Source organism: Callithrix jacchus, chromosome 17 (genome assembly GCF_049354715.1).
Source record: "Callithrix jacchus isolate 240 chromosome 17, calJac240_pri, whole genome shotgun sequence".
NCBI lineage: Eukaryota > Metazoa > Chordata > Mammalia > Primates > Cebidae > Callithrix > Callithrix jacchus.
This window is the reverse complement of record NC_133518.1, coordinates 78,025,530-78,043,712: the sequence shown is the minus strand read 5'-3', so window position 1 is coordinate 78,043,712 and position 18,183 is coordinate 78,025,530. Positions and strand designations below refer to the sequence as shown.

Here is an 18,183-nt window from a genome sequence, read left to right as displayed (position 1 = left end):
TGGTTTTCCCTTCAGAGATGTACAAGTTTCCACAGGGAACCGGCTGACTTGACTGATGGTCTTTAACCCTTCTAAATGTTGAAATGGATTATGAGCAGCTTCCCCTTCATCCCCTTCCACTTTTCCAGACATCTGGTAGATCTCACTCCCTTTCCCTGTGACCCTGACTCTCAGGCATGGCTTCCTTCAGGCAGAAAAGGACCTGGCACCAGGGAAAGCCCAGCGACCTAAGTCAGGGTCCTCAGAAGCAGCAGCAAGTAAACACGGGATGAATGAGGCAGATGAGTCTTCTGGGCCACTCTGCCTACACTTCAGTAAAAGTGGACGCTTTTTTCAATGAAGCAAAAACAGTAGGACTTGTTTGATTTCCTTCCTTTCTCAAGTGTCTTTCTCTTGAAAGCAGCAAATGCATACTTGTCCCAGGACGAGAGAAAGAGCTAAGAGTGTGTGTTATTAAAGCTGGAACCACTTTTAACAACTGATTCTTTAGTAAATTTTAATGGGATAATTTTAGGAGTTGGCTGATGACATGCCTTCCAAATACTAATAATAGCCAGCATTTATTGTTTACTTCTTGCCAAGCATTATGCTAAATGTTTTATTTTTCAAAGAAGAAATGTAATTGTAAATATAGTTGATGTTACGCATTTCCTCTTGATGGGCAGATCCACTAGCAATGGCTGGTTAGCATCCCAGTGGGGAGCATAGGAATGGGGGAGGGGAAGTGATGGCAGTCTGAGGTCTGGATGTGGTCACGAGGTAATGCAATAGAGTCTTACTCAGTTCCCAGAGTGCCTGGACAATTCTGGGGTAGTGTGGTAGACTCAGAAGAAAGGCAGTGGGCTTCTTGTTGCTAATGCCACAAGAAGGCTTGGTGATTCATTGGAAACATAAGTTATATATGATAGTGTTTGTGTCTTACATTAGGGAAGCAGAGAAGACTAGCTGTAGTAACTTCAGTTCTTTTGAGAACTGCTTCATCCCCTGGAATGGCACTGGTGATGCTCCCACCTGGATCCCCTTGTAGTTCTTTTATAGTTTCTCTATACTCCTCTTCCTGCCTACCAAGCCTCCGTGTGCTTTTGTTTCCAGCAGCCCATATCTACACAGAGGACTGCGTTTGGGTTACTGGAGACACTGCCTGCGTGCAGACTGAAGTGCCTACTGGTTGTAGGAAGGGCCAGTTCTTTCGCCTTAGGTCAGGACAACTTTGAGATGCAACTGCTACTCCAGAGCTCCCTGCAGGATCAGGCTGAAGCTACTCTTTGTGTAAGATCATGTCCTTGCTCGGATTCTTCCCTTTCCCTTACTTTCTCCATTCTCTCACCAGCTTCCCTTGCGAGCATTCCCTAGTAAGTCACATGCACACAAGTCCTCATCTCAGGGTCTGCTTCTGGGGAATTCAACCTAAGACCCTTCCTGAGAATGTATTTGCCATGGTGGTAATGGTGTGTGTGTGTGTCCTTGTACTCTTCATGATAAGCTACAACTTAATCAGTTGCTTCCTCACACACATTCACCCTAGACAGGGCACCTCCACACCCTCTTACATTTTCTTCCAGGGAAGTCAGCTGCTCATCCAGTCTCACTTGGTCTGTACCACGAGGAAACGTCCCCTTCTCTCTGTCAGGAGGGACTTGAGGGGACTCCCAGGGCCCTGTAGATTCTGCTATCAACTCCTCTGTGGCATTGATGACTTTCAGGACTTCTGTGGAGATGTTGCAGAGAGAAACAGCAGAAAACTTCTGTTTGGTCCGATAACAGAAGGGGGCAGAAGACAAGAACAGCACATTAACAATGACACAGAAATTTTATGTTGTCATGACACTCATCATCATGAGGTTGATTCTGTAATTCCACAGACAAACACCAATGTGCCGAAGAATGAGAAGATAAAACTAGACACAGCAGAAGAGAACTGAGGGGAGGCCTGGTTTGACTTCACCTAGTTTCTGTGACTCCCAATAAATTATTTCAGATTCTTGGGGAGGGAAGGAGGAAAGAGGGCTAGAGTGGAAGCTGTATGTCCTCTGCCCACTGCTGGTAGTTTAGTATCTCTTACCTTATTTGCTGAATAATATTCTACTTCCTCAGCAAAACTTCAGTCTCAGACTGAAGTGTGGTCCAGTGGGTAGCTCTCTGGACTGCCATTTAAGAGACCTGGGCTCCAGTTTTGGCTCTAAATTCACCCAATTATGGGAACTTGGCCAAGTTATTTTCTATTTCTGGAACTCATTTTTGCTATTTGTATAATGAGAGTACTAGAAAGAATTTCTGTGCTGTTTCTTGATAGACAATGTATTAGCTCACACATGTGTTTTCAAGCTCATTCTCTCTTGCTTTCTTCCACCACGGAGGTGAACAGGAAAATACCCATTTCCCTGCTTCCCTTGCAGCTAGGCATAGTCATGTGACATCATTTTGACTAGAATCCATAGGGAGAGCCTGAGGAGTTTCTAGATAAGCGTTTGTTTTCCTAATCAGAGGAACTGGTGCATCTCATGCCCTTCTCTTCCTCCTCACTTGTTGCTGCCTTAAAAACAGACATGCAGCTTATGAGCCAACAGGATTGAAGATGAATGCCAAACCTCCAAGTGACATGGAGCAGAAAGGCTGAAAGAGTTTGGACTCAGACAGCATTGGATTGGGTGAACCACTGGGAGTTGCCATCTGCTTCTGAATATCATGTTATGTGAAAAAAAAGATCCCCTATCTCTTGAAGCCACTGTTGGCCAGGTTTTCTGTTATCTGTGGCTGAACATATTCTTGACTGGCACAGGTCACTTCCAACCTTTACATTCATGGCTCAAAATTATAATCGATCCAGATTTGGACCAATGTTATTAATGGAGCAGAGGTCCTTCAACCTCAGGGAATCATCTGCATTTTGAGTTCATCTGAACGTACAGCACCATGCAATACTCTGGACATCACTGTTGCTTGACCGTCACGGTTTCCATCTACAAACAGTTTTGTTTATCTCATCACATCATGTTTCATGTGACCAGTAAAATGCTTAAAGAAGTAAACCAGAGTCGCCTACTACGGAAACAAGAAGGAAGCCTGACAGGAGAATCCTGGGCAGAAAAGCACCATCAGTTTTAACGCCGCTGCTCCGGCCCTGGGAACTAACAACCTGGACGTCCACTCAAGAGACCTAATCTGAAAGTTGGTAATTTCAAAGACGACAGGAGGATAAATTTACAATGACGGGAAGAAACCAGCGTAAAAAAGCTGAGAATACTCAAAGTCAGAACGCCTCTCCCTCTAAAGATGAACACAGTTCCACATCAACAATGGAACAAGGCTTGATGGAGAACGAGCGCCTCCTGATGACAGAATCACTCTTCAAGGAATGGATAATAACAAACTTCAGTGAGTTAAAAGAACATGTTGTAGCCCAACGTAAAGAAACTAGGAACTTTGAAAAAAGGTTTGATGAACTCCTATTGAGAATAGACAACTTAGAGAGGAATATAAGTGAATTAATGGAACTGAAGAATACAATACAGGAACTCCGAGAAGTATGCACAGGTTTAAACACTCGAATTGTTCAAGCAGAAGAAGGGATATCAGAGGTCAAAGTCCAACTTAATGAAATAAAACGTGAAGAAAAGATTAGAGAAAAAAGGATAAAAAGGAATGAGCAAAGTCTCCAAGAAATGTGGGACTATGTGAAAAGACCAAATTTACGTTTGATAGGTGTACCTGAATGCGACGGAGAGAATGAATCCAAGCTGGAAAATACCCTTCAGGATATTATTCAGGAAAATTTTCCTAAACTAGCAAAGCAGGTCAACATTCAACCCCAGGAAATACAGAGAACACCACAAAGATATTCCTCAAGAAGAGCAACCCCAAGGCACATAATCGTTAGATTCACCAGGGTTGAAACGAAGGAGAGGATACTAAGGGCAGCCAGAGAGAAAGGTCAGATTACCCACAAAGGCAAGCCTATCAGACTTACAGCAGATCTCTCAGCAGAAACTCTACAAGCCAGAAGAGAGTGGGGGCCAATATTCAACATCCTCAAAGAACAGAACCTTCAGCCCAGAATTTCATATCCAGCCAAACTAAGCTTCACAACTGAAGGAAAAATAAAATCTTTTATGAACAAGCAAGAACTCAGAGATTTTATTACCACCAGGCCTGCTTTACAAGAGCTTCTGAAAGAAGCATTACACACAGAAAGAAACAACCAGTATTAGCCTTTCTAAAAATACACCAAAAAGTGAAGAGCACCAACATAAAGAAGAATTTACACCAACAAATGGATAAAACAGCCAGTCAACATCAAATGGCAGTAACCCTAAATTTAAATTGACTGAATTCCCAATCAAAAGACACAGCCAAAACCCAACGGCATGTTACATCCAGACCTGTTTCACATGCAAGGATACACAAAGACTCAAAACAAAGGGATGGAGAAAGATTTACCAACCAAATGGAGAGCAAAAATAAATAATAAATAAATAAAAAGCAGGAGTTGCAATTCTTGTATCGGATAAAATAGATTTTAAAGCAACAAAGATATAGTGGTAAAAGGATCAATGCAACAACAAGAGCTAACGATCCTAACACCCAGATAGGAGACTTAGATTCAATGAGACAGAAAATTAATAAGGATATCAGGGACTAGAACTCAGATCCAGAACAAGTAAACTTAATAAATATTTATAGAGCTCTCCACTTCAAATACACAAAATATACATTCTTGTCAATACCACATCACACCTACCCATTAGTTTGAATGAAACATTGGCCATTATTAATACCCAATTTTTTTCAAAATAAAGCAATATTTCCATTTACTCTCCCTCTTTCTCTTCCTCTTTCTTCCTCTCCTTTACTTATTTTTTTTTCTTTCCTTCTCTCAAAAAAAAAAAAGAAGTAAACCAGTAAAATGGTAAGATATACCTTCCTAAGGTACCTATCTGACCCATATAGACTTGACCAAAATATTAATGACACCTATGACTTGATTTGCAAAATGTGTTCCTCTGAATAGATTCTATTTTAGGTTTTGTCTGACTAGAGGAGGTTTTCGGTGGCAAAGGGGTTAAGTGACAAATTAATGGCTGAGTCTGCAGTCCAGAAGCTGGCTCTGGGCTTCTACACTGAGGCACGTGTTCTCACACCTGTCAAGCCACTCTGGGGTGAGGGCACCTGTGCCAGAGGGCTTCTCTTTAGCCTTAGCCTGTCTGTTCCACAATAGCTGCCTGACTGACCCAACAGCCCTGTTTCTGTTGGTTCGAGGGGCTTTGCTACGTACCAGAAAGGTTGGAGCTGGGGTCCTAGGGGAATGAGATAGAGGGAAGGTGATGCAGACCCATCAGAATGAGGGAATTGTCCAAGAGAACAGCCAGAGCCAACTCTTCACCTTAGGAAAAATGTGTAGAGGTTGTACCCCACTCTTCAGGACACGGTAGCTTGATATGGCAGATTTTGGAGACAAATTGGGCTCAAAATAATTTTGGCAAAAACCAGCTACCACTGTTTGCTTAAGTCCGTTTTAGAAGGGCAATGTTGTATGCATGAAGTGGATTTGTTACCCTTTTATTAGCAATGAAACGTGTTTAGAAAGGTTGCCCCTTATTTGATAGACACAGTGCCCCTGTACATTTTTTGAAAAGAAAGCTATATGACCAAGGGTTCAGAAAAACTCAGACCATAGCACGAGGGATGGCAAAGTAAAAATGTGCACAAATTTCCAAATAGAACAGGGCATTAACGGTCAAGGTATTAATGGGAAGGACTTAAGATGCTCAAACAGAAAGAGTGATCTGTATCCTGACTCCAGCTGAACATACAATTGAAGGGATAAGTTAGCCATCGATACTGTTGGGCCATCATTGTTCTATTCCATCTATAAACAGCCTTGTTTATTCAGTCATGAGAGTTGCAAGCTCGAAGCCACATTATTTGCCTTGCTTTTTGGCCTAGAATACCACCTGTGAGATGTGCACTTCCCAGTTCTCTACACTCCCCTCCGTTCATTCTACATAATTCATTGGGGTCCTATGATATGCTAGCGCTGTTCCATGTGCTGGCATAAAGCAGAGAACAAGAGGAATGTAGTTCCTGCCATCACACATGCCTTGGGCCCCACCCCATCCACTTGTCATGCTGACTTCCTGTCCGGGCCCCTGAGGCATTTGCATTTTCCCTTAAGTCAGAGTGAGGAGTCCCAGGCAGGTGGTCTGAGGAGAACACCACAGCTTCACCTGGAATGCCTGTGGTCTGGTTAAAGACCTAGACCACTTCATAAGGGAACCAGCTTCCAGCTGGCAGAAGTGACTGAAAGGGCCTGGTGCAGTGGCTCACACCTGTAATCCCAGCACTTTGGGAGGCTGAGGTCAGGAGTTTGAGACTAGCCTGGTCAACATGGTGAAACCCCGTCTCTACTAAAAATACAAAAATTAGTTGGGCATGGTGGCACATGCCTGTAATCCCAGCTGCCCCGGAGGCTGAGGCAGGAGAATCACTTGAACCTGGGAGGTGGAGGTTGCAGTGAGCCAAGATCGTGCCATTGCACTCCAGCCTGGGAAACAAGAGCAAAATTCTGTCTAAAAGAAAAAAAAAAGAGTGACTGAACAAAAATTATAAGAAAACTGGACAAGATCTCTTCATTGGTTTGGTTGGTGTTTCCATTTTGCTCTCCACTGGGAAATGCAAACTGGAATCCACAGCAATTTCCCACCTGCAGGGAATCAAGTGTTTCTTGTCTGTTCCCTTGGAATGGGCTGTTTCCTTGGACCATGCACCTATTGAAGTTGAGATAACTTGGATTTCAATAGCTACATGACAGGGGCAGGGCACCTAACCTCCCCGTTCCTTACTGTGCTCATTGGACAGTGAAAGACAGCTTTCCTACAGGGCTAACACTGACTTGTCATGTAAATGTCCTGTTTCCTCCCCAGTCTAGAGAAAAGTGAATAGCACCTCCTACAACTATGTTTAAAGAGCTATATTTAGCACTGGATGGAGGTTTGATCAGATGAAAAGCTGGTGGAGATTCAGAGGTGGCTGACAGGGAGCGCTGTATGTGGGAGAAATGAAAAGCTCAAGGATCCTACTGTTTTCTATTGCTTACAGCCCCAGAGGGATGAGGTGAGTGGCACGAAGCACGAGTTGAGAGCCCAGACAGAGCACTCCCCTGTGGCAGCTGACTTCCTGCAGATATTCATGATAAGACAGATCAAATGTGGGTTTTATGGTAGCAAATGAGGGAGAAGTGAAAGCATGGAGAAAGTCGGCTGACACAATAGGACGCTTTGCAGAAGAGGAAGGTGGGTCTCAAAGACACCTGCAGCTAAGGGACCCACAGATGATAGAATGAAAATGGCTGGTAAACCCATGTGACAAAATTCAACCTTCTAGAGAGTGATGAAATACAAATTCAGTAACATTTATTAAGTGCCAGATACAGGCACAACGCTCTTTAAAATGCCAAGTGTATGGCGGTATGCCCTAGTGCGGGTAGCATGTGCTGAACTTTGAGCTGTCGACCACAGTAGGATATAGGTCTGTGCTCTGAGGCACCCACACTCCTGGCGTCCTGCTGACTGATGCTCACCTCTGTGAGCCCAAGTGTCCACTTCTAGGGTTCAGTCTGTGTCACAGCCCCAGGCGGAACACCAAATCTATGATGTCAGCTTTACAACCACCGGGGCTGAGACAGTTCACCACTTGGGGCACAGAAGGTGAGGAGAAGCACACTGGTGTTGCAAGCCCCCCACAGAGCCACGAGGGCAGAGGGATAGGAAGGTAAGATCTGACTCCCTTTGGCCTGAGATGGAGTTTCCTCAGTTGCTCATTAACGAGGTAGCGAACCTGTTGTCAACCTCCGTGAAGACTCAGGCTCCCAGCCCCTCACAAATGACACAGTACTGCAGCAGGCCTTGAAGACAGTCTTTTACCATCAAGGTTGCATCCCTGACAGTGGCCGTTTCAAGGTACCCGGTAAAGATGACCAAGTCGGGACCTGCGCAATTCATCTCTACGGATCATTTCTTTTCTCTAGGACTGTAGGCAGAGTAAGACTTGTATTTTTTGTCTCGGGACCCAAACACACTTTACCTTAGCAATCTCTCTGTCCTGTGCCTCTATGCTTTCTCGCCATGTAAAACATGTTGCTATAAACAAATTTGTACCCTATGTACTCTTACTTATCAACTGTTTTCCAAAGACATAGAGAATGCAAGTTGTTGCCAGGGGAGATCTGAGCCTGTAGAATTCTAAAGGAGAAAATATTTTCATTCTAAACACTAGATATATCTGCTCATTAGCAATCTTTGTAAATTCTCCTGAGATTTTCCCAGTGTCATGATTCATTTCTAAGCTTTGTGTTGCATAGAAGAATGCAAACTCATTTCAAGCTAGAATAATCAGGAATGCTCTTTATCAGAATATCTCACTCTTGTCAATGTGTGAGCAGCAAGAGTGTGTTCTAATAATCAGATGTCTGGCTTTGTGGAGAGAGATCACTTCGAAATGAGAGAGAGGATTCCAGCCACAGCTTGACCCTGGAACATGTGTGTCTATGTGTCTGTCTCAGCTGGGCTCAGAGCTGAGCCGAAATCTGTGCCACAGGTCCTGGTATCTATTTATGTGACTTGATGTAAATCTTGATATAATATAAGGTGGGCAGAAAGCCTTTGAGGATGTGTGCCTGGAGGGGAAGATTTCCTAGCTCCACCTCACGGGCTGTTCTGACACCTATCACAAGAACAAGAGAAAAGAGGCACAACAGGCAGAAGCTGAAGGGACACTGGCACTCACATTTTTGAGAGGAGGGAAGCATACAGTATGATCGGGGTTCACGGTCAGCCAAGAAACAGAGGGGCAGTGGCGAGGGGCCTGCCACTTTAGTGTCTTGTGAAGGGCCTCCTAAACTATTAGGGATAGGCCTAGGGCCCATCATTCCTTTAGGGGGCCATGAAAATATTTTAGTTTCTTTTAAAATTATGAGAAAAAGAATGAACCTTTGCACCAGGAGCATGTTTTAATATATTGGTATATTTATACTAATACAGTTGTAAAATATAATTTTAAAATGTGTTTTATGGAGGAAAGGGCCCATGAAGGCAAAAGTGCCTGTGCCCGGCAAAGCCACCCATGGCCTCATCTCGTGGATATGGAGCCCCTCTGCGAAAAGGCACCTGGGCAGCTGTGGCCTGGTGAGGTGCCAGCTCCAGACATCCATGGGGGCCCTGAGTGGGCATCTCCAACAGGTCTGTTCATGAATACATGGCAGGCCCCTCCTCCAAGACTCCCCAAAATAATGGAGGGAGACGGGGGGTGCTGTGGTCTTCTACTATGGACTGATGCTAATGAAACCGCCTCATTTGCACATGTAGACCCATGAGGCCCAGGAGATTCAGCTCACCCTGTCTCTGTGACTTCGGCCAAATACTTAATCCCTCTGAGCCTCCATTATAAAGCTGAGAAAATGTCATCTAGCTCAAGAGGCTTTTAAGATTAAATCAGATGGCATGTGTCAGGTGTCTGCCCAGTGTCTGGATCCACAGTTGTGCGCCCCTCCTCAAGCGCCTCCTACCTGCTCTGCAGGCTGGCTTCCTGGCGGGAGGTGGGCACACTGGTGAGTGCCTGGTAGTTTAGCCGCCTACTATTACATACTGTAGTCTTCAAACATTTTTCTCCATTTCATATTTCAAAGACTGCCTTTTACTGTTATTCCAAAAAGTTAAACTTTGCTGCTCCTTTTTTCTTTTTTCTTTTGCCAAATAATATTTTAAAAAGAAAAAAGTCAGTATAATTTATTATTGCCTACCACCACAATTTCATAAAGATGGGATAATACAACCAAAAGGGAGTAATAATATGAGAATACAGAATAGTCTAAGAAATCTGAGTAAGCAACCTAACGCTGACACACACACACACACACACAGACCCAGAGAGAGAGAGAATGTGTGTGTGTGTATGTGTGTGTGTGTGTGTGTGTGTGAGAGAGAGACAGACCCAGAGAGAGAATGTGTGTGTGTGTGAGAGAGAGACAGACAGACCCAGAGAGAGAATGTGTGTGTGTGTGTGTGTGTGTGTGTGTGTGTGTGAGAGAGAGAGAGAGAGAGAGAGAGACAGAGAGAGACAGAGAGAGACTGAGAGAGGTTCATTTCCATCATTCTGTTGTTTCCCAGTTTGTCATTCTGCTGTTTTCCCTTTACTGGGAACTGACCGAACCATACGCGCTGATACGCAATGAAAGCAAGGTATGTCAGGGCCTCGCAGGGACCCTGAAAAAACAAGGCCTGCAAACATCATCAGTGATTTCCTCCCATCACTAATTTAACTCCTTCTGAAAGCATCCACTCTATGCCAAGGCATTGTATAGGGCCCTGGAGGGGATGCAGAAACAAGCAAACCACAGCCCCTGCCCTCGGAGAGCGGAGGCGGAAGCAGGCCGCACGCCACAGTGCGTCAGAAGGTGAGGCCTGACCGCACTGTGAGCAACAGTCTGCGGACCTGCTGAGGGAACAACCAAGTCCTGCTAGCACGTTACTTTGGGGTAAGGTCTGGAAGTACAAGAAAGCTGCTGAGTCAATGGCACTGCAGCCCAGGGCAGGCTGTGGGAGACAGGTGGGAAAAGGGAGGCAGGGGCCAGGTCTTACAGTGCCCTGAATGCCAGCCTCATGAGTCTGGGGCTTGTATTGCTGGCAACGAGGTGTCACTGCAGGTTCTTGCTGCTGTTGTTAACAATAACTCACACACTGAGCTCTCACTGTGTGTAGCATTTGCCTTGCCTCATTTAGCCCTCCTGACCACTGGAGGATGCAGGTACTATGACCACTCCCTCCGACAGGTGAGGAACTGAGGCTTAAGAGAGGTGATGAGGTTTCCCCTGAAGGAGCCGGGGTTAGTATTCAGGTCTGCCTGGTTTCAAAGCCCAGGCTTTTAACATGCTGGCAGGAGAGACCTGCACTTCAGAAAGGTGATTCTGACTGCCACAGGAAGAACAGATTTAGGACTGGGGAGAATTGGAGGCAGAAAGCGAGTGTAGGAAACAGTAACTGCAGCTCTAATCAAAGGTTGCAAGGACCTGAGGTGGGGCAGCCACAGAAGGGATAAAAGCAGAAAAGGTGCCATATTCTGGAGAGAGCTGAGGGAATGTGGTGGCTGCAGTGAAGAGCGAGCTGGCAAGGTGCTGCTGTGCTCTCTAGCTGGGCGATCTGGAAGAAACGGATAAAGATTTAAATACCAGGAGGGAAGGAAGGCTTCATTAGGTTATTGAAATGAAGAAAATATAACATTTCAGAGCTCCTTTTCTCACACATCATGAGAGTGGGTGATTACCAAATGTCCAGGTGGAATAGCACCTGAGTCACTTGTTCAAGTCTTCTTTTAAATTCGTTATTTTTGGTGTCAAGTTTCCTGAGGGAGGAGTGAAAGGCTATAGTCTTCATAAATGGCTTTTGTACCATGGAGAAGCAGGTGACAGTGTGGGACCCTCCAGGCCTCTTTACAGCCCTGTAACTTATGAACGCTCCTATGGGGAGCTATTAGGGACACTGGACATCCCAGGTAACAGGAAATCTTAACAGGGGTCACATAAAGACATGCTTGAACACAAAGGGGTGAAGAGAGGAATTACAGGCAGAGGTGAAAAGCCTTTTAGCAGTTCAAGTCGCATAAAATAAATATGGGGCTTTGCCTTCTCCCCTTGCCGAATGTATTTCCCGAGAGACTCTTTCGGGAGGGAAGAGCAGCAGCAAGGAGGGAAGCAGCTCATAGTTAATGGGGGTCCATCCTGCACCAGGTATGACTCCAGGCTTCTCATTGTTTCATTTAGCCCTGACAGCAACCTGACATGGTTGATGTTTTAATTCCATCTTTAGAGACAAAGAAACTGTGGCTCAGTGAAGAAGATGTAGAGCTGGGATTTGAGCCCAGAGACGGTGTGGTTTCTCAAACCCGCGGTCCTCCCACCAGTCACACCGCCACTTCTTCCATGTGTGTAATTCCCTGGACCCAGTGGACTGTGGGAAGTGATGATGAAACAGAATCTGAGTGCACAATCAGATCAGTGAACAACAGGTCAGGAAGAGAGGAGTCCAACAACAGGGGGTCCTCAGGCCTCTACTAACGGATACCAACCAGAATAAGTGCATTGATTTGGCAAGCCAAAGACCAAGCCACACCACAGAGCTGGAGATCTGTTCGGCACAAGTGCCCATCTGAGGCTTCCAGAGCCCACCTAGAACTGAGCTGCCAATGACCTGCAGGCGGGGAAAGGATGTGCTCTGTAAGAAAACCTGTTCCAAGTGTAATCCAGACTCTCAGTACCCTCATTACTCTGTCCTGTACTACAGGTGCTTCTTGGCTTTATGAAATGCTTCCATGAAACTACCAGAGCAAGCAAGGGAGTTTGTCCAAATGCCTTGATTTCATGTATTTTTCTCCTTTTCAACGGTAGGAAAGAAACTCCATATGTCCTTCTAAATATTTGACAGAAATCTGCTAGAAAAATTCAATGCTAATATATTTCAGTTCTCATGAAACATAAGGCACTCCGGCAATGCTGCTAAAACCCGTCAAAATACATTCTCCATGAACAGACTCATGTCCCTGAAGAGTGACTTGATGCAAGAGGTGGCACAGAACTGTGGAAAGAAATTGGAACGTGAACTTAATAAATCAGCATATGTAATGAACCAAAACGATTACACATCACAGGGATTAGAGGAGAACTGACCTCTAGGGAAGTTTGGGTTCTTTAGTCATACAGGTCTTGACGGCCAAAAGAAATAAAAGAAATGGTTTCCTTTTTTTCAGGGTGACTAAACACTAAATTTTAAAGGTATATTATTTGTAGTGTAGTTCCAGTAACCTCTATGCTTCCCTGAGGTCATTTTCTTCTTCTTTGGAGTTACCCACTATTGTCTGATATTGGCAACATCAGTGCCTGCAGAGGGAAACAAGGGAAATGGGTCCATCACCTTTGACCAAACCTGCCCTGGCAGGTGTAGAGCAGGCAAGGAGGAGTTCCTTTCTTGGTCTAAGAGGTAATCATAGACATTGATCTTTTTTTTTTGCTTTCTTATACTGACTGTTCCTCAGTTTCTCAGACAATAGTTCCTAATATTGACTGGAAACATTTCTAATGACTGGCAGGAATCAGGACATGTGCTTGGCTCTGAAGAAGTCCAGTGAGACCTGAGATCACTTTCCACATTTTCTGGGAAAGAAGGTGACACATGGCAGCCAGGGTGATCTTTATAATGTAGAATCCTCCTTGTCACCTGTCCACTTAAACCTTTCTAGGTGCTTTCTACCTCACCAGAATATAGACTGAAGCTTTCCACATGGCCCACCTGGCCCTGCTTGCTCTGTCCCCACCCTCACCTCTCTTGACACTCTTCCCTTGGCCACATTGCTCCAGCCACCGTGGCTCTTTATCTGTTCCTTGGACTTGTCAAAGTCATCTCTACCTTAGGGCCTTGCATGTATTCCTCTGCCTGGAAAGCCCTTCCTTTAGATCTTTTCCCTGCTTGCCATTTGGGTCTCAGTTCAAGACCCTTGTTCGGAGAGTTCCCGACTATCCAGGACTCTGCCCTCTGCCCTACTTAATTTTCTTTTTAGCACTTATCACTGTTGTGTGTCTACATGCTTACCACTGTCTCCTCCAACGGAAGGTAACTTCCACCAGCGCAGGGAGCTTTTTTCTCTTATGCATACTGCACTGCAGCTCCTCGAACAGCTCAATCATTGTTGAAGAAGTATGGAATGAGCAGGGACTCAAACTCCAGAGCTTGTGCTACAACCTCTTACAAGAGAAGCTGAGCATCTCTGCCTGTCTCCTCTTAAATGTTGTCTCTCATCTATTGCTGCAAACCAAGAGGATTCATTCATACCTTCATTGGGGTGAAAATTAAGGACCTTTCTTTTCTTACATCCCTATTCCCCTCCCAAAAGAACAAGCTAACAATTGTCCAAACATCATTTATTAAAAAGCCATCTTTGTCTGACCCGGTGTGGAAAGTGACTGGGAATCACGAGATAAATGGTGATTTAAATTTAATATATTTTAGGCTGTTCTTCTGACTATTCTGTAACATCTTGTATTAGTAGCTCACAAATTACTGTGCCTTTAAAACATATAAGTGATATCTTAATAGACGGATTCTCTTCATGCCTCTTTTATTTTTTTCGAAACATTTCTAAACTGTTTTTGACTGTTTATTCTATCAGATGGTTTTGAGTTTTAGACTCACTTTAAAAAGTTAAAAGATGTCTGGTTCAGATTTTGATTTGAATTGCATTAAAACTCTAACCTAATTTTGGAAGAATTTATCTTTACACCATCTTTCTTCCAGTGAATTGCTAGATTTCTTGGAGATCTGTAGTTTTCTTTTAAAGTTGTAACTTCACATTTTTTTGCTGTTATTGTGGATGGAGGTTCCATTCTATGCCCCATCCCCTAAATGGTTTGAAATTCATATGTAGATTTTAGTTCAGGGAAGATTAATGGCTAAGCTAGAAACCTCTGATATGGAAAGTTCCACCATAAATCTCAGAACCACTTGAATCATACGGTGTAATTACGCTAAATCGTGTGGATTTATGAATAGATCTGCTAGGAATAGACATTTTCTTTGAATAGAATGGATTTTCAATTTTGCATTTAATTGTGTTCATTTGCTATATTCTTTTACAGCCTCTTTATACATCAGGTAAATGTTCATAATCTGACCTCATCTGTATTTTCAGTGTTGCCTGGGACTTCCAATGTATCTCCACATTGTTTTATTTGCATTTGATGCAGTAGCTATTTTAAACCCTCTCTACAATGCTGAACCTCCAGTTCCACCATGACCTCACTTTCAGAAGACGAATTTGCCTCCAAAAGACAGATGGGGAGAGAGGCGGGGGTTAGGGGAAGAGAGAGGCAATAAACACATGGAACATTAAACGAAACCTCCTCAAATTCCCGACATGAAACTGACCCACTTAATTGTGAGGTAGGAGGCAGGACTCAACTCTGGAGGCTGGGCTCAGACACTGGACCAAATTGAGGACTAGTTAAATCAGGGCCAGGATAGAAGCAGCTTTCCATAAGACACCCCATCAGTGTGCTAAGTCAGTTTACCACTGCCATGGCAACACCCGGAGGTTACCACCCCTTTTCATAGCAAAACCTGACAAGTTACCACTTTCATTTTACAAATTGCTTCATAAACTGCCCCTTAGTTTACATGTAGAATTACTTTTGATTATTGAAATTGAAAGTATAAATATGACTACAGGAGTGCCTCTGAGCTGCTATTCTGGGCATACTGCCTGTGGGGTAGCCCTGCTCTGCAAAAGCAGTGCCTCCGTTGCTGCTGTATGCTGCCGCTTCAATCATAGTTTCTGTTTAGCACCCTCCACTCACCCTTGAATTCTTTCCTGGGCAAGGCCAAGAACCCTCCTAGGTTAAGCCCCAATTTTGGGGCTCACCTGCTCTGTATCACTTGTATCTGGACCAGTCTATCTTTGCTGTTCCAGTGTCGAGGCCCGATTTGTCATCTGAACTCTATCTCTCCACACCTCCAAGAATCCCTTATCGTTGGGCATTTAGGTTGTCATGCCTACAATAAAAACACAATGCTTGATGAACTACATTGTAATATACCCCTAGCTGCTTACCCAGGTTTTTCCTTGGATAAATAATTGAAAATACAATTGCCAGATCAAAGGGTATACAAACTTTGATTCCTTTGGATTACCAAGTTATCAAACTCTAATAAGTGCTCCCACTATTTTATGGTGGCAGACTTGCCTGTTTTCCTGAACTCTTACCAACACTGAATGTCATTCTTTTTTTTTCTTGATACAGAGTCTCACTTTGTCACTCAGGCTGGAGTGCAGTGCACAATATTGGCATACTGCAACCTCCACTTCCCTGGCTTAAGTGATCCTCCCACCTCTGGGACTACAGGTGCTCACCACCATGACTGGCTGATTTTTGTATTTTTTGTAGAGAGGGGTCTTGCTACATCACCCAAGCTGGTCTCCAACTCCTAGGCCCAAGCAATCTGCTCACCTTGGCCTTCTAAAGTGTTGGGATTATAAGAGTGAGCCAATTATCCTTCTTTTTAATTATCCGATTTATTAGGCAAAAGTGACATCTCAATACTTTAATTTGCATCGTTACTGATTGTCTGAGCAAATGATAAACTCTACCTTGTTCATGGTCATTTTCTCTGTGCTTCAATAGTGCCAGGCACATTGAGACACTCAACTAACATTTACTGAATAAAATAAAAAATGAACGTACCATATGGCAAGTTCTGGGCAATTACATAAAAATTGTTACATGCAGAGCAGGCCAGGAGAAAAAAAAATTGTAATATGATTAAAGTTGAATATTTTTTTCATATGCTTATTGGCCATTCACAGTTTCTCTCTCTTTTTTGATGACTCTCCTGCCTGTGTGTGGCACCTCTTCCTGACTCTCTTCCACCTGTTCCAGCCACGTAAGCCATGCCTGCTTCCCCTTCACCTTCTGCCATGATTGTAAGCTTCCTGAGGCCTCCCCAGCCACGCTTCCTGAACAGCCTGCAGAACTGTGAGCCAAATAACCTAACTTTTCTTTATAGATTACCCAGTCTAAGGTATTTCTTTTATTTATTTATTTATTTATTTATTTTGGGGCTTTCTGGCAAAACCCGGAAAGCCTGCTAGACGAATTCTAAAAGATCTGTAACACTTAAGGTATTTCTTTATAGCAGTGTGGGAATGAACTAATACAGAGTTATAAAGATATTAATTCTTTACCCATTATATATTTAAGTACTATGTCTTCTTAACTATTCTTTTTTCCTTTTAATTTTATGGTTTTGATGAACATAAGTCCTTAACATTTATGCAATCATATATTTCTGGCTTTTTTTTTTGAGATACAATCTCTCTCTGTTGCTAGGATGGAGGGCAGTGGTGTGATTTTGGCTCACTGCAACCTCCGCCCCCCGGGTTCAAGCGATTCTCTTGCCTCAGCCTCCCGGGTAGCTGGGATTACAGTTGCCCACCAGCATGCCTGGCTAATTTTTGTGTTTTTAGTAGAGTTGGGGTTTCACCATCTTGGTCAGGCTGGCTTTGAACTCGTGACCTCATGATCCATCTGCCTCAGCCTCCACAATGCTGGGATTACAGGCATGAGCATTAGGCCTATGTTTCAGGCTTTTAAGGTTTCTGGCCTTTGTTTCCTAATGTTACAAAATATTTATCTATAATTTACTCTAGTAATTATATAGCTTCTTTTACTTAACCTTTTACACTCCTGCCCATTGAGAATTTGTTCTCGTATGTAGTGTGATGTACGAATCTAATTTAGTTTTTTCTTAAATGATTAACCAGCTTGTGCTACATAATTTGTTGATGTAATATTCCTTAAAGAATCTTTCTTTGATATTACATGTACCATTGTCATGCCATATTATATCCCTGTATTTTCTATTGTGTTTCATTAATCTATTTGCTTATTCCAGTGTTAGCACCACTGCTATAATTACCGTTGGAATTTTCTTGGCTCTGTTTTATGCACTTACTTTTCCAGATGAACTTTAGAATAACTTCATCAAGTTTGCAAAAAAATCTCATTAAGTTGACTGGAATCTGGAATTGGGGAAAACTGACTTCTATAAAAGTGTGAAGTTTCCCCATCTATATACAGAGTATGTTTCCACACTTATTCAGTCTTTATGTCTCCTAGCAAAGCTGGTTAATTTTATTCAGATGAGTTTCATATGTGTCTAGTTAAGTTATTCAAGGACACTGTGTGTGTATATATATGTAAGTATGTATGTGTTTATGTATGTATATTACATACAGTAAAATTCAGCCTTTAAAGGCACATAGTTCTATGAATTTTGAGAAAAGCATGCATTTGTGTAGCTACCACCAGATCAAGATATAGAATATTTCCATCAGACCAAACAATCCCCATGTCTCTTTATGTCAACCTGCCCCTCACCCCATTCTCCCGCAAACGCTGATATGAGTTTGTCCCTATAGTTTTACCTTCTCCAGAATGTCATATAAGTGGCAAATATGTAACCTTTTGAGTCTTTTTTCCCTCAGCATAATGTTCTTAAGATTCGCTGACATTGGTACACTCATATTTGTTCACCAGCTGGTGAGCTGTGGACAGCTGGGTTGTTTCCAGTTTTTGGTGATCATGAATGT

General features: G+C 43.4%; 1 protein-coding gene and 1 non-coding gene across 13 annotated transcripts in view; both read right to left on the bottom strand.

Moving 5' to 3' along the window:
• The window catches only part of MYRIP (myosin VIIA and Rab interacting protein), a 468,404-nt gene that overhangs the window by 24,994 nt on the left and 425,227 nt on the right, over positions 1-18,183 (bottom strand). For 10 of the 12 annotated variants that reach the window (XM_078354711.1, XM_002759753.6, XM_078354713.1 and 7 more), the window contains one exon: positions 1,551-1,745. The exons of the other annotated variants lie outside the window; for them this stretch is intronic. In XM_078354711.1, coding sequence (XP_078210837.1) covers positions 1,551-1,745 — 195 coding nt within the window. The remainder of the gene's footprint in view (positions 1-1,550; positions 1,746-18,183) is intronic. 12 annotated transcript variants of the gene reach the window in all.
• Positions 16,649-16,710, bottom strand: LOC118149042 (U7 small nuclear RNA). The gene has a single exon (XR_004736211.1). It is a non-coding gene; the product is annotated as a U7 small nuclear RNA (small nuclear RNA).